The sequence below is a fragment of the Misgurnus anguillicaudatus genome, chromosome 18 (genome assembly GCF_027580225.2).
Source record: "Misgurnus anguillicaudatus chromosome 18, ASM2758022v2, whole genome shotgun sequence".
Taxonomy (NCBI): Eukaryota; Metazoa; Chordata; class Actinopteri; order Cypriniformes; family Cobitidae; genus Misgurnus; species Misgurnus anguillicaudatus.
Genome location: NC_073354.2, coordinates 11,805,741 through 11,830,855, shown reverse-complemented (window position 1 = coordinate 11,830,855; position 25,115 = coordinate 11,805,741). Strand labels below are relative to the sequence as shown.

Here is a 25,115-nt window from a genome sequence, read left to right as displayed (position 1 = left end):
CAACTTGTTTAAAATTTCTAAAATTTTTCAAAATGCATATGAATAAATGTTAAAGAACTCAGCTTTGACAGCATTCACATTAAACCTGGCTTTGTTTTAATTATATTTGTCTTATTCCACACCAACACTGCAACAGTTTTATGCTACGAATAAATTATTTCGTTCTATAAAAAATCAACAAGATTACCAGATTTTTCCCAAAAAGTGTGAAGGTCGCCTTCTGCTGTGTGATATATGTTATGGGCGTTTCTTCGCTGGCCGACGCTGCGCGTAGCCTGTGCGCGGTGACGTCACGTTCTCGTGGATTGGCGCTCTGCCATCTTTGATTGTGCGACAGGCCGCGGCGCGAGCGGGGCCCTCTCTCGAGTGCAGCAGAGCCCAGTCTCAGCACGAGACCGCGAGAAACCGCTAACCGTCCGTTACTGCTCACCTCATACCGGCGGTGCAAACGGACAGAGATAAATACGACGAAAAGACGCGGAGCCGAAACGAGCGCACCTCCTTTTCTCGCGTGTGGAGGAGGTTTTGTTGGTCGCTAGCTTTTCGGCTAGCTGCAGCGGTGTGGGAATAGCATAGCACGAGCTTTTGTAATCCACAGCCGGTCGCACACATTTAAACACACGCGCAATACCAAGCGGGCCGGGATACGAAATCTTTGGACGGACTAAACGATATACCTGAGGAGAGAGTCAGGACCGGCGGATACAGGTATGTAAACGGCTAGTCAGCGTGCCGCTGTATTTGAAAAGAAAACTCAATCCTGCTAGTTAATGTTAGCACTGCCGCGAGCCACTCGAACGACAAATCACATCAATATCATACCATCAGCAGTCTGCTTTCATGTTCGTTCACACAGCTTTATTTATTATTAACAGATGTGAAGTTAAAATGTCTGTAAAAAGACAACTCGATAGCCAAAAGGGGGATTTAGGGAAGAATAGAGGTTTAGAGGCCCATCTGACCAGCCTTCTCAAGAAATGTCTGACTTTGTCAATGAAATGCAGTGCTACTTTTTTGGAAAACTGTTTGATTTGATCCACCATATGCTGGCTGAATCCACACGAGATTATTTTTAGTGTTTTTTTCAAGCAGAAAAGCAAGTTCACAGTCATGAGGAAGAGCTGCACGCAGGCACTAGTTATCCAGTGTCATATTCTTGGTTTGCATAGGAAGGATAGCCAGAGGTGATGGCTTCCATGACTTTTCCCAACTAGATCAAACAAAACATTAAAATCAGTGCATGCAAATGAGCATACATCGCTCTCACTTTAGGCTGTGCAAGTTGCGTGGTTATCACTTGGTATAGACTTGCTATTTTTCAGCTGTAAATGTATGGCTGGATAACTGCTGTGTATTAGTCTTTTGTTTAATAAATAAACCGCAATGGATCAAACATTCTTATTGTGCTACTTGGACATTGCAATGTTATGTGCACATGATACGAGGATGTTTACTGGGGCCTGTAGACTGCAGGTCCATGAGATTTTGTGATCAAAGGATTGGTCAAAAAGAGTCAGAGCACAAGATTTTTAACAGAACCAGGAACAAGTAAACATTAATTGAGGTGAATTTGATCTTTCTACTTCCTTCAGTTAATAAAGATCACAATGTATCCATAAGAGGAAATGCCGACACTGTTGGTCATAACGAGACAAGCTTGTAAGACCTTATGATTCAGTTTGAATCATAAAAACTTACACTGTCCAGTTGTCTTATTGAGAAGATCTCGGATTAATCTATTGAAAATGCTTTCAATTTCTATTGACTTTCCCTGTCCCTCGGGGACTGCAGCTCAATGCCAGTGATTGCTCGGATGCTCAGCTGGCACAGTGATTGGCTTGTGTATTTTGGAGGCAGATGGCCAGGTGATGGGGGATGATGGGATGGGGTAGAAGCAAGGAGGACACAAAATTAACTTCTAGATAGCAAGACTTATCTTTGCAGCGAAATTAATTTCATTGCATTCATTATCTCAGATCCAGATCTTATTCATCTGTTACAATTAAAATATACACTTACTGTGTATTTTAATGTATATTAAAAGCCTGGAATCAGTTACTTGTAAGGAAGGTGATATTTCAGCCTTAATCATTTTGGCTTTAAACGTTTGGCCTAATGGAGACATCCAAAAGGTGACTCGCACTCCATTGTGTTCATTGAATCTGATTGTCCCACTACTGACCTGGAATAAAGAGAAATTTAAGAAAGGGTTGGCCTGTGCTGTCCCCTTGAGTTTAACTACCTTCATCCTCTTCTACTTAGTTTTTTTGTTCTTGTTTTTCTTACTTGCATCTAAAGATATCACAGACCAGTCAGGTGCATTGATGACAAATGCTGTGTATGGCCTAGGAGGAAGTTTGGTATAACTGGTAAAGCTAAACCAGTTTTTTAAAATGATTTTCTTACCATTTGTAGATGCCATTGCCAACAATGACTGCTTTCATTTTTATCATATCTTCTAGTCATGTGACTTTCCTTTGTGTGTTTAGTGAAAGCCATTAGGAAGCTGCTTTGAGAATTTAGGATGATTTGACCCATGGATGCTTTTCCCTATATTATAAAGGGTTTAAATGACAACCATTTCTTCTTCAGAGTTCAGTTTGGCTTCTTGTTGAAGCTGTGTGTCTAAATATTTCACTGTTATTTTTATTCTGTATGTAGCATGTTTTTTCACATTTAGGTTTAAAACGGTTGTAGTGAGTTGTGTAATGTCAGTTACAGGTACAGGCGAATGTAATTATCTATATGTGGATGTAGAGGTCACCCTGTTGCTTCAACTTTGCTGTCTTGGCATAAACCCTGACACCACATCAATTATGAATGAAGCCCCATGTGGCTGATGGTAGATTACCGAGCCCCCTCCATGCACACAGTCAATCCACCATCACTGACACACTGATAAATTGTGATTTTTAATACTGTGGGTCCTGACTGCATTTGTGCTCTGTGTACTTGTAAACTGTAATAAACTGATACTGTGTGTCTGTCACGCAGTGTTTGGTCATTTTGAGGTTATCAATTAACAAAAGTAATTAGGGGTTATTCTGCTTCAAGTTTCATTTAGTTTCTTTATTATTTTAGTTTAGGGGAAAGTGTATTTATTAGGGACTGTATTATGCACGATATTGAAGCGATGTGGTAAACAATGTGCAATACAATAATGCTATAAAATCAATTTGAACTATTAAAATAGCCCCACAGGATATATAGCTTAAGACAAAAAGGCTTCCAGTTAGATAGTCGAGCATGCATCTGCGCTTAATGTTTGTTTAAGTAATCTTTAATTTCTGGATCATTTCAGGAGCTGGTTCTGAGGGGTGAGACCGCTGGACCAGACTCAATGAGTTTCCAGCGAAATGTCCGAGAAGTCAGGGCAGAGCACCAAGGCAAAGGATGGCAAGACCAAGTATGCAACCCTTAGCCTCTTCAACACCTACAAGGGCAAGTCTCTGGAGACCCAGAAAACTGCAGGTGAGACGCTTGAACATCTTTTTTAAGGAACCGAATTATAGTTAACTGTAGGGCTGCTCGATTTTGGGAAAACAATCAAGTACAACAATTTTGTTAACAATCATAATTCTGATTACTTAATGACATGCATTTATATATATACATGCACACACGCATATATGTACATTTACACACACACATGGATACATACATATAAACATTTAATTTAATTCAATGCATTTGGTTAATGTGTTCGTAGAAGGCTACATGTCTCAAAGCAGTGTTAATCTCAGAAGTGCCTTATAAATCTGTCCAGCGAAAAGCGATTTATATTTTAAAGGGACATTCCACTTTTTTTGAAAATATTCTTATTTTCCAGCTGAAAATCCATTCAGCTGATCTCTGTGTCTGGCGCATTTAAAACTTGACTCTTCTATAGTTACTTCGTGTACTAAGACTTATGGAAAATGAAAAGCTGCAATTTTCTAGGTAGAAATGGCTAGGAACTATACTCTCATTCTGGCGTAATAATCAGTGACTTTGCTGATGTAACAATTAATAGCAGGGGACTATTTTCGGGCAGTGCGTGATATCACTACGCCTGCTGCAGCTATTTTTTAGCGCAATGCTAATGGTCTAATCAGATTCAATGGATTGTGCTAAGCTATGCTAAAAGTGCTAGCGCCAGACCTGGAGATCAACTGAATGGATTCCAAAACTGTAAGAATAAAATGTCCCTTTAAACAGGACAGTTTTGCTTCAGCTTGCTTGAAATGCTTATTTACAAACATAAACAGGATTACTACCGAGTGAGAGAGGCGCCATTATGCAGCTGATTATATTTAAAAATGCGAGGGATAGTTTGCATCTGCCCGCTTGAAACGCATAAAACTTAATACATAATGGATTACTACTTTGTGTTCAGACTTAAGACAGATGCGAGAGCGCTTGCATGTGCGCACTGGATTTAAAAAACACAAAACGAAATTACAGAAACTGAATGCGGCACACTAATTGAATAACCTCGATTATCTTGTTTTTGCATTTGAAATTAGCAAAAATTGAAAACCGATTGATTGCACACAGCCCTAGTTAATTGATATTGAGTTTTTTAGTCATTTGAGTCTGTGAGATATAAATTTACACCTGTTAGAGCAATGTAACTCCAAAATGAAACAAAAACTTTATTTATGCACTAAGAAATGAATGGGACAGTGTTTTTAGGGCAATAACAGGAATGTTATTGCTATGATGGATAAACCAATAAACCCTGTAATGTCTACTGATTAAAATAAACAAATCATTGTATTATGGTAATAAGAAGCTTGTGAGAAAAAGCTTGGGAATAATTGGGATTACAAATCTCAAAAGTAAATTACGTTTTACAGGTTTATTTGTCATTGCAAAATCACACAGTAAAGTCTTAACATTCTTATAATTGTAATTTTCTCTCTCGACTTTTGGGGACATTATACCATGGACATGTTTGTGTAAGATTCTCCAGTTAAACTCTTGGTACACTTGTGATAATATGCCCTCTTATAGTCCACTTACTTTGCATAAGCATTGTTCACTAGAGTGAAGTCTCAAATAAGGGACTGATGTTTTTGACTGTTGACCCACCCACATCCCCTATCAGCCTCCTGTGCATCACTAGATCAAATAAGCAGCCTTTGTCCTATGATCACCACCATGCATTTATATGAGCTTCATGAAACAGAGACACTTGTGCTAACGTCCCAGTTAATATTTTGAGACTCTACTTGTTAAAATGTACAAATGGGCTGAGACATTTGTATTTCTTCTTTCACAGTTGCCGCCAGACATGGGCTCCAAAGTTTGGGCAAAGTTGCGGCCAGTCGGCGCATGCCCCCTCCGGCCAATTTGCCCAGCCTAAAAGCAGAAAACAAAGGCAACGACCCCAACGTTAGCATCGTACCCAAGGACGGCAGCGGGTGGGCCTCCAGACAGGATCAGCCAGGAGACGAACGGTATGACAGTACCTTTCTCTTGGTGGTTCCTTTGCAGTTTTGCTATGGGAATGTCTTTGCTGCTGCTTTTGGGGGGGTATTTGTGAAGCTTTAGTTGGCAAGTTTAGGTTGGCTTCTAAATGTTAAGAGTTTTGCTAAAATGTTTAAGTTTGGTGATGGTTTAGATGTGTAGTTCCTGTTGTGAGATCACAAAGTTATCATCCCCTAAATATTAGTCCATTGTTTGTGGGCTCTCTAAAGATTAGATGCAAAGCCCCTTTAAGTGCATCTGATGTGTTGTCTTGTAAATTAGCTTTTTTTCTTATATCTTGGTTTCTGCCAATAAACCGGTATTTCTGAATAGTCTGAGGCCGGGATTAAGCGGATCTAAAGAATTTAGCGGATTTTGCGTCTGGGCTCCTTCATATGCTGTTGTACCAATATCCCCACATTAATGTGATTGTAGGCAACAAGAGACCCCTCCACCCCAGCCCAAGCCAATTGTGACCCAGACCTCCGATGTCCCTGTCGTAGGCAGCCGCTCCTGGGCCAACAGCAAGCAGCCTGGGCAAATAGACGGTACCTTGTTTTTTCTTAAAAATCTTCATATTTATCCATTTGTAGTATTGTTACCCAGCTGTAAATCCTTACTTGTATCGAAACATTAAAGAAAAAGAGCTATTAAATTATAATACGTTTGACAGCCGAGTATGGTACTTAAATGGTTCTGTATGTGCAGGTGCTCCTCGGATGAGCAGTCAGTTCCATCATGAGTTTCCAAGTTTGCAGGCAGCGGGTGAGGTCGAAAAAACAGCCGAGCAGGAAGATGAGCCCTATGGACCGGGCCCAAGCCTCAGGCCTCAGAGTAAGAGCATCATCTTTGTCTTGTAATTTGTGTAACATCTTGCATGCAATTGATTCGATCTTACTGGATATGTAACAGATTATTTTATTGCATCAGAATAAACACAGGGTCCATTATTTTGGAAAGCGGTGTACTCTGTATATTCTTACTAGAATTATTCATCAATGCGCTATCTTCATTGTGATATTTCTATAATCTATGTTTTTACCGATCTATGCTCAGATGTGGGAAGCTGGCGAGAAGGTGGAGGCAGAAACTTAAATGTTGTTCCCAGCCCCTCAGAGGCAGACAGTAAGCCCTCTGAGGAGTCGGGAGTGGGTCGAGGCACCCCATCTCCCTCAGGGGACTCTGATGAGGCAAACAAACCCTCTGCTGGGGAGGGAAGAGAAAAGCGAGATGCCAGAGACCGTCTCCCACCTGCTGGTCCTCAGCATAAACTGAATGGTGGGCAGCAGCCACCTGGAGGCATGTCATCACAGTTTCATGCCCAGTTTAGGAGCATGATGCCGCCATATGTGAGTAATGACATAATTCTGCCATAATTTAACATTTCCTCCAAATATTAGTTCTTGAAATGTGCATGCTGAATAAAAAAAATCTCAAATGTTTGGTGAAACAGTGTGTTAATGCTCTTATGATGATCTTGATCTTTTCAGATGTTCAATGCTTACCCTCGTGGGCCCTTTCCACCTGTACAAGGCAATTTTAGATACCCTGGACAACAGGAAATGTCTAAGTAAGGAATTTTTTTACATTTGCCTTTAACCTCCTAAGACCCGAGCTTTGGTTTGTCTTTTTTCAAATTTCTACCAGCTCTTTTGGGGTTAGAAAAAACCAATAAATATATAAAACAAATATTTTTCTTTAAACATAAAGCAGTGTAAATGTCCATGTTTGTGTACAACAGGTTTAAGTTACACAGAATTAAGTATTATGGTGCAAGCAACAAAAAATGTGATGTCCACATACGTGGACATCCAAGGCTTAGGAGGTTTAAGTTAAGGGTTTGTTCAGACAATCCAACTCTAATGATTTTTGTATTTTGTTGTAGTTAATTAGTATAATTTATAAATAGTATAATTGCTTGTTTTGTTTGTTTATATTTAGGCATTTAAATATGTTTTACTGGTTAAGAAATGCACACACTTTTTTTTATTCAAGGCTTAAAATATCAAAATCAAAAAGATTATATTAGTAAAACTCTGTAGTAATTTGTGTCTTTAGTAAAAAAATCTAATTCAGTAAAACTTTAGGTTTTTTGCCCGATTAGTCAATTAATCAGAAAAAATAATCGCAGATTAATCGATTATGAAAATAATCGTTAGTTGCAGCTTTAGTTTTTATGTATTTATTTATTCTCTCCTTCCTTTAGGGGTCTGCGGCCTGGTGTTAGACCATCAAAACCTTCCTCTCAGCAATGGCTACAGGGCCCAGACCGACCATCAATCGTTAGTGCCACTGAATTAAAAGAGCTAGACAATCTGGACACAGAGGCAGATGAAGGCTGGGCAGGTAAGAGCCCATCTTAATCTAAAGATCGAGGCTATGTATGACTCAAATAACAATGCAGAGCATAAAATGAGAGTCTTGATGCCAAGTGTATGTGGGAAAGATATCAACAAGTTGTGGAAATCTACTGGATTGAGCAGTTACTAGACAACTTAACATTTGTTTTATGGTAATTAATGAGATTTTTGTTTATGTAGGTGCCCAAATGGAAGTTGACTATACTGAGAAATTAAACTTTAGCGATGATGAGGAGAACCACGCGCCTAAAGATAAAGGAGATAACTGGTAAGCAATTCTTTTCTGGGGCACCGTGAACCATTTTTAATCTTGACAAAAACTGGCATGTGTCCTAAAAAATATTTCTTGCTATAATACAGGGATTGGATGGCTAAAGTGGATCGTATGCGGGCAAGAAACGCTGATGCCCAGGAGGGATGGAAAGAAGTAGCAGAAGAAAGATCTGACAGCAAAAGCTCATGGGTAGAGAATGTAGACCCCAGGGCTCCCTCACCAGGCAACATTGGACATTATAGCAAGACGGCACCTCCCCAGGACCAACAGGTAAGATGTCGAAAAAACACCACTTTAACAGAACACAAAAGTGTAATTTGTTGAACTAATTTGTTAAATTGCACACGTTTTACTTGTCCAGGGACATACACTTGTGCGTTCTATGGGAAGTGGTGGTCCTCGTGTTACAAAGCCACCAACCGGAGCACCCCCTACTGGTGAGGAGGAAACAGAGGCATGGCGACAAAAACGAAAGAAGCAGTCAGAGCTTTCAGAGGCTGTTGAACGTGCCCGAAGACGACGTGAAGAGGAGGAACGCCGCATGGAGGAACAGAGACTTGCCGCATGCAAAGAGAAACTTAAGCAGCTCGAGGAGAAACAACGACCTACTACAACTATAGAAACTACTAAACCAACTGTGCAAGCTCGCAGTGATCACCAGGAAGTGACTGAAACTGTGCCTAAACTACCTGCTGAAACTCCTCCACCTCAGCCAGCACCTCCCTCTGCACAGCAACCATGTCCCCCTATGCCAACCCATGAAAGGACAGAGCCCAGTGTGGAGGAGGTGCCACAGTTTGTTACCCGGCAGCCTAGCCCTCCAGTCCACAGGACTGCACCAGAGCCTCAGATCAAGGTTGATACTGCTGTAACCGAGGAGGTGCATAGACAGGTGGAGAGACAACCAATGAGAGACTACTTCAGTGCTGAGGAATCCAGAGGTAAATGTGTATTTGTGTATAGGTAAATGTATTCAATTCTACTTTATCTACTCATTGAATGTTTCATAAAAAACAATGCAAGTTTAAAACCACGTGACAGGTCGGAGCCGATTGTGCAGATGCACTTTCGACGACCTGAGTTCAAATCCCGGCTCGAGGTCCTTTGTCGATCCTGTACACCACTCTACACCCTTTACTTTCCTGTCATCTCCTATCATAAAGTCTATCTAATGAAGGCAAAATTGGCCAAAATCATAACTTAAAAAAAAAAAACCGTATACACACATTAAATAATTGAGCTTTACTGTTCGTTTGTTATGCAGTGTACTACGGTAATTTTTTATTTAAAATTTAATTTTTGCTTATTTTCAGTTGAGGAGCCTCCGATCTCTTTGTCCAGATTGGATCACTGTGTTACTGAAGATGCACCTCTTCCACAACTGGATAATGAAGGAGATACGGGAGCTGCTGTTCGTCCTTCAGTAACCTCTGGATATTCTAAACAGTTCCAGAAGTCTTTGCCACCCAGATTTCTCAGACAACAGGTACTCTTAGGCTGTCATATTTTATGTAATCAGCATAAGCTTAAGTCTTGTTTAGATAACAGAATAGCAGATTAGTTTTAATATTGTAATTTTTTTATTGTTTGTTGTTTAGGAACAGCTCAAACAACAGCAGTGGCAGCAGCAGCAACAACAACAACAACAACAGCAGCAGCAGGGTGGAGGTGGTCCAGTCTCTCCCTCAGGAGGTTCTGTTCCCCCTCAGCACCGATCCCTCTACCAACCTATTGGCCCTCACCACCAACACCTTGCCTCGATGGGCTTTGACCCACGCTGGATAATGATGCAATCATACATGGACCCCCGTATTATGTCTGGGCGGCCACCAATAGACATGCCTCCTATGCACCCTGGTATGTCATGTGATTTTTTTGTGCGGGGTGGGAGATGCCATCCTGAAGCTGGTTTTGTAATTTATATTAATATTTAATTAATGCATTTTCATATTCAGACATCAACCGTTTATTTTAAGGGGATTCCTCATGTATAATGATTTTTGTTTTGCAATGTCAGGGAGAATGCCTCCAAAGCAACTGGTACGACGAGAGCCCACAGACAACAGCAGTTCTGGATCAGACTCATTTGATCATCTAACCCGACCAATCAGAGAACATGGTGTTCCAAGTGAGCCCCGAATGGTCTGGGGTTCTGAGCCTTATCCCCAGACGGAGTCTTTGTCCTCATCTGCTGCTGCTAAAGTACGAGATGATGGAAAAGAGTCAAGGTAAGACCGTATTGTAGAATGTTGTGGCAAATTGTGTTTTCTCGACATTAGAAATGATCAGTTGTTCAAAGAATGAAGTGTTAAACTTTTTTGTCTATTTTATGTTAGATTGGATGCTGGTCTGGAGCTGGACAGAGGACTTTCAGGTGTCTATTCCCAGGACCATAGCCCACTGGAGCCTCGTGGCAAAAGCGACTTTTTTAGGGATTCATCTGAGCCCTTGTCTGCATTTAGTCATGTTACTGAGGATGTACCGAGTCTACTACAGACCGATAGAGCTCCAGTCATCTCTTCATTTGAGCCAGAGGAGGTTCCTCTCTCTTCTTCAGAGGAAGTGGATGCTATTGGTCAAGCTGTGCTGAAAAGGAGTGTATCTCAAGGCTCTAGTCATTCTCTGAAACTGGATGAGCCTAGATTTGAAGGTCTTACCATAGCACAGAAAAAAACACTGGATTTTCCTGATCCTGTGGAAAGGCCAGAGGACAAATCCAGAAAAGAAACCTTTGGGCAAGGGTCTGTGATTAACAACCGTTCAACCCCTCCTGTGTCTAATGATGGTATGCACAAAACGGACAAGCTGAACTTACCTGCACCCAACAAGCAGAAGTCTGAGATGCGCTGGGGGCCTCGTGGGTCAGGGGGCGGAAGAAGAGAGGGACCCGGAGGTGAGCGTCCGGTTAGGAGATCTGGACCTATTAAGAAGCCTGTTCTTCGGGACATGAAGGAAGAGAGAGAGCAAAGGAGAGAGAAAGAAGAGCAGCATGGACGTGGGGAGCATTCGAGAAAAGAGGGTGGTGCTGGCAAAGGTGCCACTTCAGCTGCTAAACTTATGTCAGATGGAGCAAAGCCATCTGGAGAGGGGAAGAAGGGAGCGGTCGAAGCTGAGGCAGGAGCGACTACTGTTGGAGCAAAATCCAGAGATCAGGAGACAACAGTGAGTTCTGCAGCCACAGCTGGTGCAGAAGAAAAGGTAGATAAGCCTGTGTCAAGTGACAAACGTCCTGAACCCAAACTACCATCACGCAAGGAGTCCAACCTTCCTCCTAGATCTTACCGCAGAGAGGAGAGAGAGCGAGACAGAGAACGTGACCGAGACCGAGAGAGGGATAGAGAAATGGAAAGAGATAAGGACTGGCCGTCTGATGCCAATTTTAAAGGCCGTGGCAGAGGAGAGTACTATTCCCGTGGCCGGAGTTACAGAGGCAGCTATGGTGGAAGAGGCAGAGGTGGTCGTGGCCGGAGTCGAGGGGATCACCCGTACAGAGAGCCACGATCACGCCATGATTTGCCATTAAGTGCGCCGGGTGGTGCTGCTGCTTTCCGTTGCCGAGAAGAAAGTGAAACGCGGAGTGAGAGTTCAGACCTTGAAGTCTTACCCAAGCGCAGACGCAGGCGAGGCTCAGACACAGACTCTGAAAGCGAAGGCAGAGAATCTGCTAGCGACACCGGAGCTTCAGACCGTGAGCCTAGTACCAAACCTAGCAGGCCGATCCGACGTGAGCTGCCAGAATCCCGCCCCTCTAAACCTGCCTCGGGATTTTCGGCTGGACATTTTTCTGAAAAATCAGGACCTCGGGATGAGGAGGGACGGCCAAAGCCAGGTTTTCTGTTAAAGGGTGAGGCTTCGCGACGGGGCAGGGGTGGCTTGCACGGCAGGAGAGGAGGTGGTAGAGAACGAGGCAGCCACAGATCTGCCCCTTTTCGTCGGGCCCCTGTCAAAGAGGGCTCTCAGTGGCCCTCCAAACCCATGGAGACCTTCCGGCCAGAGGAAGCAGATACCTCGCGTACCGACAGCACACCCTCGGAACGACGTCACACCAAATATGACAACAAGAAAATGGGAGAGGGTGGACAAAATGTCAGAGAGAGACCTCGGAGACCACGAGCAGCACGCCCTCCCAGACAGGATAAACCCCCACGATTTCGAAGACTTAAGGAACGTGAGGCAGCAGTCGTCTCTGGAGACGTTACACCTAACGTGTCAGGACCTACATCTGTCTCTCCAACATTGTCTAAAGCTCCTGGATCTCATGTAAGGTTGCCTGAAGGAGTGGTCGATGCCAACACAGCATCTTCTTACACTCCTGATGTGACTCCTGAGCTTCCTGTCTCAGAGGTACTTCCTGAAGCGCGAGCCACCACGATAGTTGCTGCTGGCAGCAAATCCCCTGATTTGTCCAATCAGAACTCTTCTGACCAGGCGAATGAGGAGTGGGAGACGGCTTCTGAGAGCAGTGACTTCAATGAACGCCGAGAGCGAGAGGACAGAAAGCAACTCGAAGCAGCGGTGACCGCAACCACATCCAGTTCCTCTGCACCTGTACAGATTTGTGGGCCACAGGGCAAGTTATCTACAGAAGGTGTGCCTATCCAAAAAAGAGAATCGGCCGCAGCAGCCAAAAGGAGCTTTTCCAGTCAGCGGCCTGTGGATCGGCAGAACCGACGAGGAAATAGCGGGCCTAAACCAGGTCGGGGATATGGTGGAGGCAAGGGCGAGAGAAGAGGAGGATCTGGAGCCAAATCTGGACGCAGAGGGTGAGTCCTATATTCCCTCGTAGTTTAAAGGTGATAACTAGGATGCATATATTATCCTATAATCTATTGGATTTTTTCCATTATTGTACGATTGTTTAAAAACAGACATTGATCAGGGCAGACCAAAATGGCATTCAAAATGTGTGGAAAAACACATCAGAAATAATATTGTGTGATTATTTTGAATTGGATGATAAACAGAACTGCCGTTTGTATGCTATGCATTTTTAAGATTTGATGACATAATGCTTTGAAATGAGTCAAAAGCAAAATTGTTTCAGTAGATGTGATTATAAGTATTGAATATTGATATAGGCACAAACACAGACATTTTGTATCTGTGCATCTAGGGCTGCACCATTCGTGATAAAATGTGAATCACGTTTTTTCTCCATGGGAATTAAGATCCCGATTATCTCAAACGATTCTCAAAAAAAAAGAGTGCTACGCCGGACTTTTAGTTATAATAAAGTGTCTTTTAAAGTCTGGTCAATCTTAAAACTTTTAAAACACAAAACCTTTAAAGAACTATGATACAGAGGCCGTTTCTCAATCTGAAGGCTGCAGCCTTCAGGAGGTCGCATTTCTAAGCTGCATACATCATGAAGTCTTATTTCAGAATATTAACAATTATAAAGTTGATTATTATTCTTAGTTAATCGTGAATTGTTGTAATACGTTTATGACTTGCGAATGTAATGCTCAGTTAAGTTAAACCAGGCTCGATGACGTATGCAGCCTGCATATGCGACCTACGGAGGCTGCAGCCTTCCGATTGAAAAACAGCCAGAGGTAACTTATTTCCTTCCCTTTTTTTGGAACCAATATTGCTGCATCGTCACTCTCTCCGTCGCCACCATGGCGCACGTTTTTCTTCTCATTTGTTAAAAAATTGCCGCTCCAAATCTATCAAGTAAATCAATGCGTTTAGGTTTGCCGCTTTGTTCCACGTCACGCGAGTGACAGCCAAACGGGCAAATGAGGAGAAGAGAGGATAAAAGATCGGGTCTGATTGGTGAATGAATAGGGTTTGGTTTTACACTGCGTGAGTGTAAGTTTAACTGACATAACATCTGGATTTTTGTAATGTAAATACGTGAACGCAGTCTGAATCTGAATACAGGGAAGTACTGTACATGCAAGAGAATCACCGTCATTTACAAAGAGGATCGCGTGTATGAATGAATCAAGATTGTGATTCTTTTTTCGATTAATCGTGCAGCCCTAGGTGCATCCCTAGTAATAACCCATAACAGATGCATTTGGATGTGGGCGCATCCACATTTGTGACTTAGCATATTTCAAAATTGATGGCTGAAACATTAAAGTGTTGTGATCAACACTCCTTAAATGGCTAAATGTCTTGCATCAATTCTTATGTATTACTGCTTTGTGGGGTGCAAGATTTTTGAGAAACGCTTTGGAAATGTGAGTCGGGCCGAGTACCAAAACACACTTGTAGCAGTAAGCAGTAAGGTGCGTGTCTACTAACCGACATTTAGGCTGTTTACACTTGGCATTAACATGTGTTTTCGTCGATCGGATCACAAGTGGACGACGTTAATGCCAGGTGTAAACGGTGTTCAAAACGTTTTGAGCTCGTCCACTTTCGACCACTTTCAACCACATCCAAAGGTGGTCGAAACCACTTTCGATCAGATCGCTTTGGAGTTGCGGAACGCACATGTGGTTGAATGCGTTCGAACAGCCACACGCGACCGCCTTCTCTCTGCCCATTTATCTAATCTGAGGTATTAAACACAAGTTTTACGTCTTTTTTTACTTCTGGCATGAACATTCGGTGAACAGCCAAACTCGCCCACCGTCTAACAGACCACCCCCTCATAGTATTCAGCACAGAAGCGGTCGAAAGTGGACAAAAGAGACGGATTTAAATACCAGGTGTAAACGTAATGTGTCTCTCTCGTCCACTTGTGATCCGATCGACGAAAACACATCTCAATACCAAGTGTAAACAGCCCCCTAGTTACCTGGGTTGCGTATGTGTAGGGTGGGTCTATCAAAATAAGGTCCAGATTCTATTGGGGTAGGGGTGTGTTTGTTTAGGTGATTTCAAATGTCAACATTGGCTTTCAGAGATCATGCCCCCCGCCTTTAAATCAATGTTATAAAAATGGTATTTTATTTTTTGTTTTTATTCCCTGCAGGGCTCCTATGCAGAATACTGAGGTCACTCAGATCGGTACAGGTCAGAAGACTGGGAAAGAATCGGCACCCAGCCGCAGGCGAGAAGAAGCAAAGCAAGCTGTCAAAAAACCCAAAGAGAAGGAAAACGCTCTATCTCAGTTCGATCTGAACAACTATGCCAGTGAGTACTGAAGACTGATGTCTTGAAATCAGTGCATTTAATTTACACTGTGTCCTAATTAAAAACATTTTGATGAACCCCTCCAACAAGTAATGTAGGTCTACTTTGACAACTGAGAAATTACAGCCAATGTGTGAACAGGTTGTTTCCAACGTGAAATGGATAAACTTATTTCATGCTGCGCTGGTTTTCCAGTAGTCCCAATGAATTTTCTGGAGAATACAACTGTGCATCTCTTTCCTACCCCAGTGTGGTGATCATTGATGACCATCCAGAAGTTACAACACTGGAGGATTCCCAGTCGAATATGAACGACGATGGGTTCACCGAGGTTGTTTCACGAAAACAGCAGAAACGTCTTCAGGATGAGGAAAGAAGGAAGAAAGAAGAGCAAACTGCTCAGGTTTGCAAAGACGTGAAACTCGTTTGATATAATGCATGTCTTTGAAAGTTAAGTCAGCCAGTTTCTCTTTGGGTTGTTTTACATCTGTCCCTTTGTTCTGCAGAACTGGTCTAAAAAGGGCTCTGGAGAGAAGGGTCGAGGAGGCGGTGGTTCGAAATTGCCTCCACGTTTTGCCAAGAAGCAGCAACAGCAGCAGCAGCAGCAAGGAATGGCAGCAGGACAGCAGCAACCTTCAGCCCCGGCTGGACCGACCCAGTCTGTACCCCAGCAGCCTCAACCACAGCCAGCCATCTCTGTGTCACAGCACAATCTGTCCACATCCAATCAGAGCACCAGCTCACCCCAACCGCTAGAGGGTGCTGTAGCGCCTCTGGCCCCCGCACCTGTAGACTTTCCTCCAAAGAGCCAGACCCACAACACACTCGGTACTGAACTGTGGGAGAACAAGGTGGCTGGCTCCACCGTTCTCTCTGATGTGAAGAAACGTACGTTTCTCTTAACTTTGTATTGTTATGTTATTGTTTATGCGACCTGTATTTACTCAAGTGTTTTATTTATTTATTTATTTATTTTAGTTGGACCTATCAGCCCTCCCCAGCCTCCCTCTGTTAGTGCCTGGAACAAACCTCTCACTTCATTTACAGGGACCGTTACACCTGAGGTAGCTTTTTTCACAAACAGATTTTAAATATTTTGTTAATAAAAATGCAATGATGATATTGATCATGCGTGTTGTTTTTTAGGGTGTGAAAGCGGGCACAGAAAGTGGTGTTGAGCTGGGCATGGACAGTATCCAGTTTGGTGCCCCATCTTCATCAGGCAGCACTGATAGTGACGGCGTGCCTACCCTGCTGGAGAAAACCTCTGACAATAAACTACCTGAACCCAAAGAGCAGAGGCAGAAGCAGCCTCGTGCTGGACCTGTCAAACCTCAGAAGGTAGTCCTCTTCCTCGCTCTTTTTGATGTCTTTTCCTTTTTTTGGAAAAAGCACTTGCAACAGGTTTAGCATCCTTAATGTAACCGGGTTACGTGACAAAAAATTCATAGAGTGTTGCTTGTTTTTATACAAGGGGTGGTCACACTAGACCAGTAGTCACCAACCCTGTTCCTAGAGATTTACTTTCCTGCAGAGTTCACATCCAACCCTAATCAAACACACCTGAACCTGCTAATCAAGCTTTTCACGGTTAGAGGCAGGTGTGCTGAAGCAGCGTTGGATCTAGAGTAGGCAGGAGGGTGGATCTCCAGGAACAGGGTTGGTGACTGCTTGAGTGTTACTGTGAATATGGGAAGGGAGCACTTTATCAATTTATGTTCTCTGGCTTTGTCCATCTTTGCTTTTTTAGTAGAAAAAAGGTCATGCTGTGATGCATCGTTTTTCTACTGGTCGTCTCCAGTTGAGACAAATTACCTGGTCAAGTTTCACCAGACTTGAATTTTGAAATATCTTTGCATCAGCTTCTGTTTTCGGATCTGACGCATTTGCATGCATATACATGGAGTGTAGTGTGAGCACCCCATTAGACAGTGGTTTGAGTATTCCAAGCACAGAATGAAATGTGTACTTCGATCTACACTGTCTACATTTTTAAACTCACGATTGTTTCTCATCCACAGCTGCCTGAAATCCCTCCTCCAGAACACAAGGAATACAAACCTGGTCCCATTGGTAAAGAGCGTTCTCTCAAGAACCGTAAAGCTGCTAAAGACGTGCGCCAGTCCGACGGAGAGGGCCTGGATAAAAGTGGAGCTGGAAGCGGTAGAGACAGAGACTCGAGCTCACCCACTAAAGACAAGGTTCCTGAGCTGGGTGGAGACATTGAGGGCATGATCACTGCTCCATCAGCAGAATACTCCAGCAGCTCAAAGGTGAACAGCAATGAATGTGAACTGCCTCAATAAGTACTTGTGATGATAATGTTTTATGGACCTTCCTTTTATGCATTAGTATAAGTCATGCATTAGTATACTTAAAAATAAAACCATACGTTAGCGCATTATTGTTGATTGGCTATTGTGTGCAACTAGCAACTTCACCTTGCTAGAATGTTCAAGAGTGATGTCGCTTCATCACACAAAACCAAATGTTTATGTTTGCAAGACATATAAACGCTCATATGTAATCAACAAACATAGAATACAATAGAGAAATGTGGGCAAGAGCCAGGTGTTCCTCGTTGCGTCTTGCATTTTTAGTGATATACATTTCTTTTGTAGGAATCTGTGACTGACTACACAATCCCATCCTCCTCATTGGCTGACAATGTCCCCACTGCAGGGACCAAGATGGAGGAGAGCCTGGTGGCACCTGTTAGTACTTCAGTACTGTAATTACCTTGTGCGTATGTGTATGTTTGTTCTCCATACTAATTTTGGTTTTGGTGTTTCAGGTGGCACTTCCTCATTCATTGCCTCTTCCACGAAGAGAAGCACTACAGCAGGGTTCTGGCCTCACCAATGTCTCTCCCGCTACTGTTGACCTCACGCTTAAAGTAAGACATCTTTCACAACGTTTTTCGCAGAAATTTCAGGCCATATTCTGCATAGTTTTTCAAGTTTTTGCATTTGTCAATACTGCACGTGAGCAGTAATTCGCTTTTGGTTGTGACATCAGTACCATGACCATTTTCGAGTTATGGGTTTTTGCAGCTTGGATTTTTAAGAATGTCCAAACTATTTCAATTAAAAAGTTACCATTACTAGTAGCATGGTTCATCACTAATTTCTTACGCATCCATCTGCAGATGGAGTCAGCGCGTAAGGCATGGGAAAACTCTCCTAGTCTCGTGGAGAAGAGCTCTCCGGTCACCTCCTCTGCCTCCCCCATCACAAGTGGAGGAGGAGCAGGCAGTGCCCCCTTCAACTCCTTCTCCAGTGCATCTGTGCCTCAGATACCCGTGGCCTCTGTTACTCCCAGCACCTCCCTATCAGGTGAGTTTACATCATTTACTTAGACCTGTCTGTGGACAATGATAAAAATGAAAATGAAAAATATTAAATTTGGGCTGTTACAGGATCTGCAACCTACACAACGTCGTCTCTCAGTACAAAGAGCACGTCAGCGTCTGACCCTCCCAACATCTGTAAAGTAAAGCCCCAGCAGTTGCAGAGTTCAGGAATGTCCAGTAGTAACTTCTCGCAGCTGGGCTGTGCACCGTCTCTCTTACCACAGCAGCAGACCCCACAGGTGTTCGTATCCCAGTCTGCAGCAGGTGAATGCATAAACGTTCACATAAGCTCTCGAAATGCATACTTTCTCTTTTTTTCATTGCATCTGTTGGTTGTTTTAGTCTGTAAATAATTTGATTTTGTTTTTGATTTGTGTAGGTTCTGCAGCCCAAATCCCAGCCTTCTACATGGACACCAGTCACTTGTTCAGTACTCCTCACCCTCGCTTGGCTCCTCAGTCTTTAGCCCAGCAACAAGGATATCAGCCTGGACTCTCACAGGTATAAACATTCTGCAGTTTACTATCATTAGGGGCAGCCTATTGCATGTATAGGACCCAACTTGTTGAAGATCCAAAAAGCACATGCACCCATCATAAGCGATATTATGGTCATGTCCCAAATGGCGCACTTCATGTGGACTTTTGGTCTCATGACCTTAAATTGCGCATGCTCGCTTAGTCTACGAGTCCGTAGGGTGTCCAATCTGTTTTTTACGCTCTGAAGTGTGCTTTTCAGCACCTTCTTTGAACCCTTGATGCGGTCATGAGTGAAGCCCGCACTGCAGCAGGCACACTTTACCAACCCAGAAGTCCTTGCGAAAGACAAATCAGATGACTGATGGGACTGATGGGCAACTTCTCTTCCTATTTTTGGCGTGACTCTCTTTTCTGCTCGAGTCTGTCCTAAAATACGACTCTGATGCGCCTTCGTGGACTCTCGTCAAGGGTCCCTAATGTCTGCACTACATGATGTCATCAAAGTGTGGAAGTCCATAAGTCCGGAGTGTGTTATATTTAGGACAGGGCCATCAAATAAGTTATCAAAATGAATCGATTTAATGGGAAGTAATTGGTGTGGACGAAAAGACGATTCCTACTTTAAGCTGATTTTGGAAAAAATTGAAACTAAAACAAATTAATATTTCCGCCTGCCGTGAAGCGGCGTCTCCACGGATGGGGCAGGATTTTGGATGCATGAGCAAACCTCTGCTCCAGCTCTGTACCCGCCTCATTTTACTCCTTTCCGTACGTCACCTATTAAAAATGAACTAGACACTGCTGTGTATCGTGTGCAACGCCCATTAGTCGTCAAATTACATTTTGTCAAGAGCCAATGACATTTGAAGTTATGAAGTTGAAGCAAGAAAATCATAAATCTGGAAAAGCATTAGAGTAAATTATTAGAGAAATTTCATTTTATTTAAATCATAACCCAGACACTAGTCTTCATCTAACAGGTTTATGCTGGACTGCTATGGATAACTAACACTCTTCTTGACCTGGTGTGATTTGTCTCCTATAGCCCACAGCAGTGCAGCAGATCCCCATTCCCATCTACGCTCCCATGCAGGGGCAACACCAGCACCAGGCCCAGATGGGTCTGAACACTGGACCTCCTGTGTCTCAACCTCAAGACCTCTTCAGTTCATCCTTGCAGCCCTACAGGTACTCTTGCCTGAACTACTGCTAACCTCTTAGACCTTTTGCAGCTTTTAAGCCTTTTGCTCAGTGCATGCAAGTAAATATTGTGATTGCGGTCATGGGTATGGCCATTATTAATGCTGCTTGTTGTACAAAATAGCTGTTTAAAACACAAAGAGGTGCTCAATTCTAGCTTATTTTCAAAAATAGCTGAAATATAGTTTACATTAATTACTTGAATTGTATTTTAGTTCATCTCTTCACAGGTCACAGCAGGCGTTCATGCAGAATAGCCTCTCCCAGACATCCCCCATGATGCTGTCTGGGACACCGCTTCACAGTTACCCCGGTGTTCAACACCAAGACCTGGGCAAGCCTCAGTCCAGCCTGGCTTTTCAGCAGACCTCAAACACTCAACATATCCCCATCCTGTTTGAACCTCAGCTAAACCAGCCGTCTGGCATGGGAGGATCACAGCTGATAGATACGCACCTCCTGCAGGTCAGAATTTCATCTAGTTCTCATAACATTTGTGTGTTCAACCATCACCGTGTCTAAACGCTGTTGCATGATTGGTGATGTTTTACAGCGTCAGGGAATGAGTCAGCACTCAAACTTGTACTCGGGACCAGCGGCGGTCCAGCAGCAGAACAGCTATTACAGCTCAACACAGAGTGCCAGTTCTGCCCTGCAGCTGGGGCCCGTTCCTGGTTCGCAGTTGTCTTTGCCCAACTTCGGCTCTGGTGGTGGTCAGCCTCTCCTGGCTTTGCCCCAGTCCCTGCCTCCAACCCCTCCACAAGCCCAGGGCCCCAGCCTCAACCGCCAGCCTCCGAGCAATCAGCCCTACCGCGGCCTTATTGGTCAGAATACACACAGCATGATGCAGCCTTCCAATAAGGTTTGTGCATAATAGATGCTTTCCAGATATTTCTATTGATGCTTTGCTTAGGTTTTGCATACACACAGCCTTCTGTATTTTTTCATACTCTGACTCTGTACCTGTACATACAAATAAATGTGACACTGGACCACAAAACCATAAGTAGCTTGGCTATATATAGTAGCCATAGCCAAAAATACATTGTAGGATATGAAGTAAAGATCATTTTACATTTTTAACGTTCTGATGCATCAATGCCACACGTAAAAATTAGATTTTAGGTACTTAGATAATAGATTTTGACACGCTCCACGTTCTCATTCCTTAACGTCCTATCTCTTAAACATGTTGATCAGTAACATAAAAATCGATAAATTAATTGGATCGGACGCCGGTGGAGAAAAACGATTTTGTATCGAAACATAATAAATGGTCTGATTTACACCCCTAGTAGTAAGTGCGTAGTTTGTATCTCTTCTTCAGTTGTGCATGACATTTTATCTTTTGCAGATGTGTGAGATGGATCTGAAACTCTTTAGTGGTGGAATGGATCTCAAACCTGGAACTCCACCTGTCAGCGCAAGAAGCACTACTCCCACCTCTAGCCCTTATAGGTACGTGCATGCAACGCCATTAAACTTGTGCTTGCGCATAGGTCGCCCCATAGATCTAACAGCTTGTTTGTGTTCACAGGGCAAGTTCAACAAGCCCCAGCAGTCAGTCTAGCAAGATGAACAGCATGCTGTATCCCAAACAGTTTCAGTCTGCATCTGCGGGAATGCGCATTGCCCAGCACTTCCCAGGACAGTTCAACCCACAGGTCTGCTCTTGAACACACCCATACAATCCTAAAATATTAAAATAATCTGTTAACATATGACTTCTTAATGCTATAAAGACATAGCAAGTTTAATAACCTTAAGCATGTTCTTTACAACTGCATACAGATGTTGTCTCAGGCCAACATGGTGTCTCCACTGGTGCGTCCAACCCATGCGAACTCCTATCCTGGAGGAGTGCAGCGTTCACCCATGGGTCCCCCTATGTCCCCTAACCTGGGTGGTGGAGGACTGATGCCCCACCCTAGACCCCAACATCCTCCACCCCAACACCCTCCACGTGGACCCTCTGGCCCGCCTTTAGCTCCCCGCGGCACACAGGCTGCCCTGAAAGCAGAACAGGACCTTAAGGTGAGTTTTGGCCCGTGTCAAGGGTTTAAGCATTTTAACTTCCTTGGTTCAGAGTTATTCCTAATTAAACCAAGAGCATTTAACTCTTTCCCCGCCAGTGTTTTTTTTTAAGTTGTCAGCCAGCGCCAGCATTTTTTTACATTTTCACAAAAGTTTAATGCTTTCCAGAAAATGTTCTTCTTTAGATTTATAAACATACACTATATCAAATGAAAGAACAGACTCTGTGCTTTTAAACAAAACACGTTTCGTCCTACCTTCATTTGATCTCTTATCACCTCTTAAATTTGGGTAGGTTTCTTCCAAAATACCAAATTTTGAGCAAAAGCTGAGATAATTGCGTTTTTGTGAAGGACTTTTGTTAGAGATCAGATTCAGAGCGATGATCAAAACATACACAGGGTTTGAAGTGTTTGCCCCTAGGGGATACTTACGGTTTTATAAATTGGGTTAAGAGCGCCGCCTGGTGGATAATAGCGGAAATACGGATTTCCGGAAAAATTGTCATTGGTGTTTTCTCTTAATTGACGAGTTAATTCGTCAATTGCAGGGAAAGAATTTAAGGGATTGTTTACCCATTTACTCACACTCATGTTGTTACAAACCTGTATACTTTTTTGTTCTGATGAACCATAAAGGAAGATATTTTGAGGATTGTTTGTAACCAAACCAAGTCAGAGGCACCCCTTTAACTTCCTTAGTAGGAAAAAGTATATTATGGAGTCAATAGGCCTTGAATCGGGTTTGGTTACACATATTCCTTAATATGTCTTCCTTTTCTGTCATCATTTACTCATCCTCATGTTGTTTTAAACCTGTGAGAATTTCTTTTTTCTGATGAACACAAAAGAAGATATTTTGAGAAATGATTGTAAACACACAGAATAATAGTGTCCATTGACTTCCATTCTAGGAATAAAAATATGATCGAATTAAATGGGTAACATAAACTGTGTGCTTAAAATCATTTATACAAATATTTTCTTCATCATTTATCACAATACTTCCAAAATATTTTTTTCTTACTATGGAAGTCAATGGTCACTGTCTGCTGTGTGTTTACAATAATTTCTCAGAATATCTTCTTTTGTGTTCATCAGAAAAAAGAAATCCATACAGGTTTAGAACAACATGAGGATGAGTAAATGATGACAGAATTTTCATTTTAAAGTGGGCTTTGAATTTCCATTGAGGTAGATGCATAAATATCCCTATTTACAAGTCAATCTTTCTTTCCCAGGCTAAACAGAGAGCTGAGGTTTTGCAATCCACCCACAAGTTCTTCTCCGAGCAACAACAGCTGAAGGCTCCAGTCAGCAAGTCCATTCGCATGGAAGTGACAGTCAAACCTACCGACAGCATCACATCGAATCACCAGGGGGCGCCACCCGACCGCGCAGAATCTGACAAGCCTGCAACCCTAGCGACAACCAAACCTATCCGGACGGGTCCAATCAAACCACAGGCCATCAAACCAGAGGAGAGCAAATAGGAACTGCTTCAGAAAGGACACACAGATCGGAGTAACGCATTGGGAGGTCTGATGCAAGAGGGGCAATGTCTTACAGCACCTAGAGTCTAGAGAGATGGAGGTTTATTGTGAGGTGCTGTGCATTTCTCTCACATTTACTGTGCCCTTTTCCTTCCTCATTATTTTATCAGTACTTCTCTCCTCCACTGGGGTTGGCATTAAGTCGAAAGCGCCCCTTTATTGTGTGAACTGTACATGTCCAGTGAACAATGAAGGTAGACATCATGAATCACTTGCTGCTGAGAACACCATTTTTATAGCAATATTTACTTTTTTCACCTGTCCCCATCTAGAAACACATTTTAGGAAGGCTGATGTTTTCGCCTACATGGCATCTTTATTTTCTCAAGCAACCTTTTAAGTTATGGCAATAGAGAGGTGATGAAATGTGTAAGCATCCTGACGCATATCATCTGCACTCTTATGTCTCACCTTAACCACATGTATTGGCCTTAACAATGCTTAGGCCATCGTTTCGGTGGATTAGGACTTTATTACGGATGTATCCGATTAATTCGATGATTGCAGTCTCCACTGTGAGCCTTCCCTCCTGCCTTCTCGGTAGTCTATGCCTGCAAGAATTGAAGGTTGGGTTTGTGCACAAGTGCACAGAAGAACCGCTAGCCAAAGGTTAGGCACCGAAAGACCCGAATCCTTTTAGATGAATATATATGATTTTGACGAAAAGATAGCTCTGCTCACTCAACAGATTGCAGAATTATGATGGAATGTTTTCTTTTGTAAACGGTTATTCCAGACCAGGCCTATGTTTGTGTCCTAAGCGTAAGCCCCTCCCCTTTTCTGTGACCGTAAGGACAGAGGTAGACACGCCCCCCTTCTCAAACGAACTCCGGTCTTTCAACCTTTCCACAAAGCTCCCAACCATGCTGCTGACCAGCTCTGACTCTCCTGACCAATCACTGCAGAGGAGGGGCGGGGTTTGGGTTGGGGCGAGTGGTCAAGCAATTTAGGTTCAGTACTAAAGAACGTACGCTGTTTTGGTAACCACAGGCCTATGAGTATGTAAGGTCTTCAAGCCACTCCTCCTGGGTTGCTATTACAAAGATAGAAGGGGCACACAAATGGGTTTCGGTAAGGCCCCCATTACTTGTTTGTTTAGTATGAACGAACTACAAGCAGAAGGGGAGGAGAGGGAGTTGAATTTTTTTGTTTTTTTCTTTTGTTTTACTTGTACAGGGGTTAAATCGCCGTATTAAAATATGTAAGGTCTTATTTACATTCTCCTGGTTTGGTTACAGAAACTAATAAAATAAAATGCTGTTAAACATAAGGTGTGTTTTTTTGCTGTGCAATATTTTGATGGTTTGTGTTTGCTTATTTA

The 25,115-nt window shown here is 42.9% G+C and overlaps 1 protein-coding gene across 2 annotated transcripts; it reads left to right on the top strand.

Moving 5' to 3' along the window:
* The first annotated feature begins 292 nt into the window (after window positions 1–292).
* On the top strand, window positions 293–25,064 carry prrc2c (proline-rich coiled-coil 2C). 2 transcript variants are annotated; one of them, XM_073855864.1, is made up of 33 exons: window positions 293–708; window positions 3,302–3,471; window positions 5,264–5,441; window positions 5,887–5,999; window positions 6,160–6,285; window positions 6,508–6,800; window positions 6,942–7,021; window positions 7,658–7,797; window positions 7,992–8,079; window positions 8,172–8,355; window positions 8,447–9,026; window positions 9,399–9,571; window positions 9,684–9,942; window positions 10,103–10,313; window positions 10,422–12,848; window positions 15,017–15,180; window positions 15,429–15,580; window positions 15,684–16,065; window positions 16,156–16,241; window positions 16,324–16,518; window positions 17,199–17,450; window positions 17,799–17,891; window positions 17,972–18,073; window positions 18,326–18,512; window positions 18,596–18,793; window positions 18,909–19,030; window positions 20,054–20,196; window positions 20,439–20,673; window positions 20,762–21,070; window positions 21,563–21,666; window positions 21,746–21,872; window positions 22,000–22,242; window positions 23,483–25,064. In XM_073855864.1, exons 2-33 carry the CDS (start codon window positions 3,357–3,359, stop codon window positions 23,732–23,734), a joined length of 8,313 nt encoding a protein of 2,770 aa, XP_073711965.1. In that variant the 5' UTR covers window positions 293–708; window positions 3,302–3,356; the 3' UTR covers window positions 23,735–25,064. The 2 variants fall into 2 exon arrangements, with proteins under 2 accessions (XP_073711965.1, XP_073711964.1); XM_073855863.1 differs by having other exon boundaries at window positions 20,424–20,673.
* Window positions 25,065–25,115: the final 51 nt, after the last annotated feature.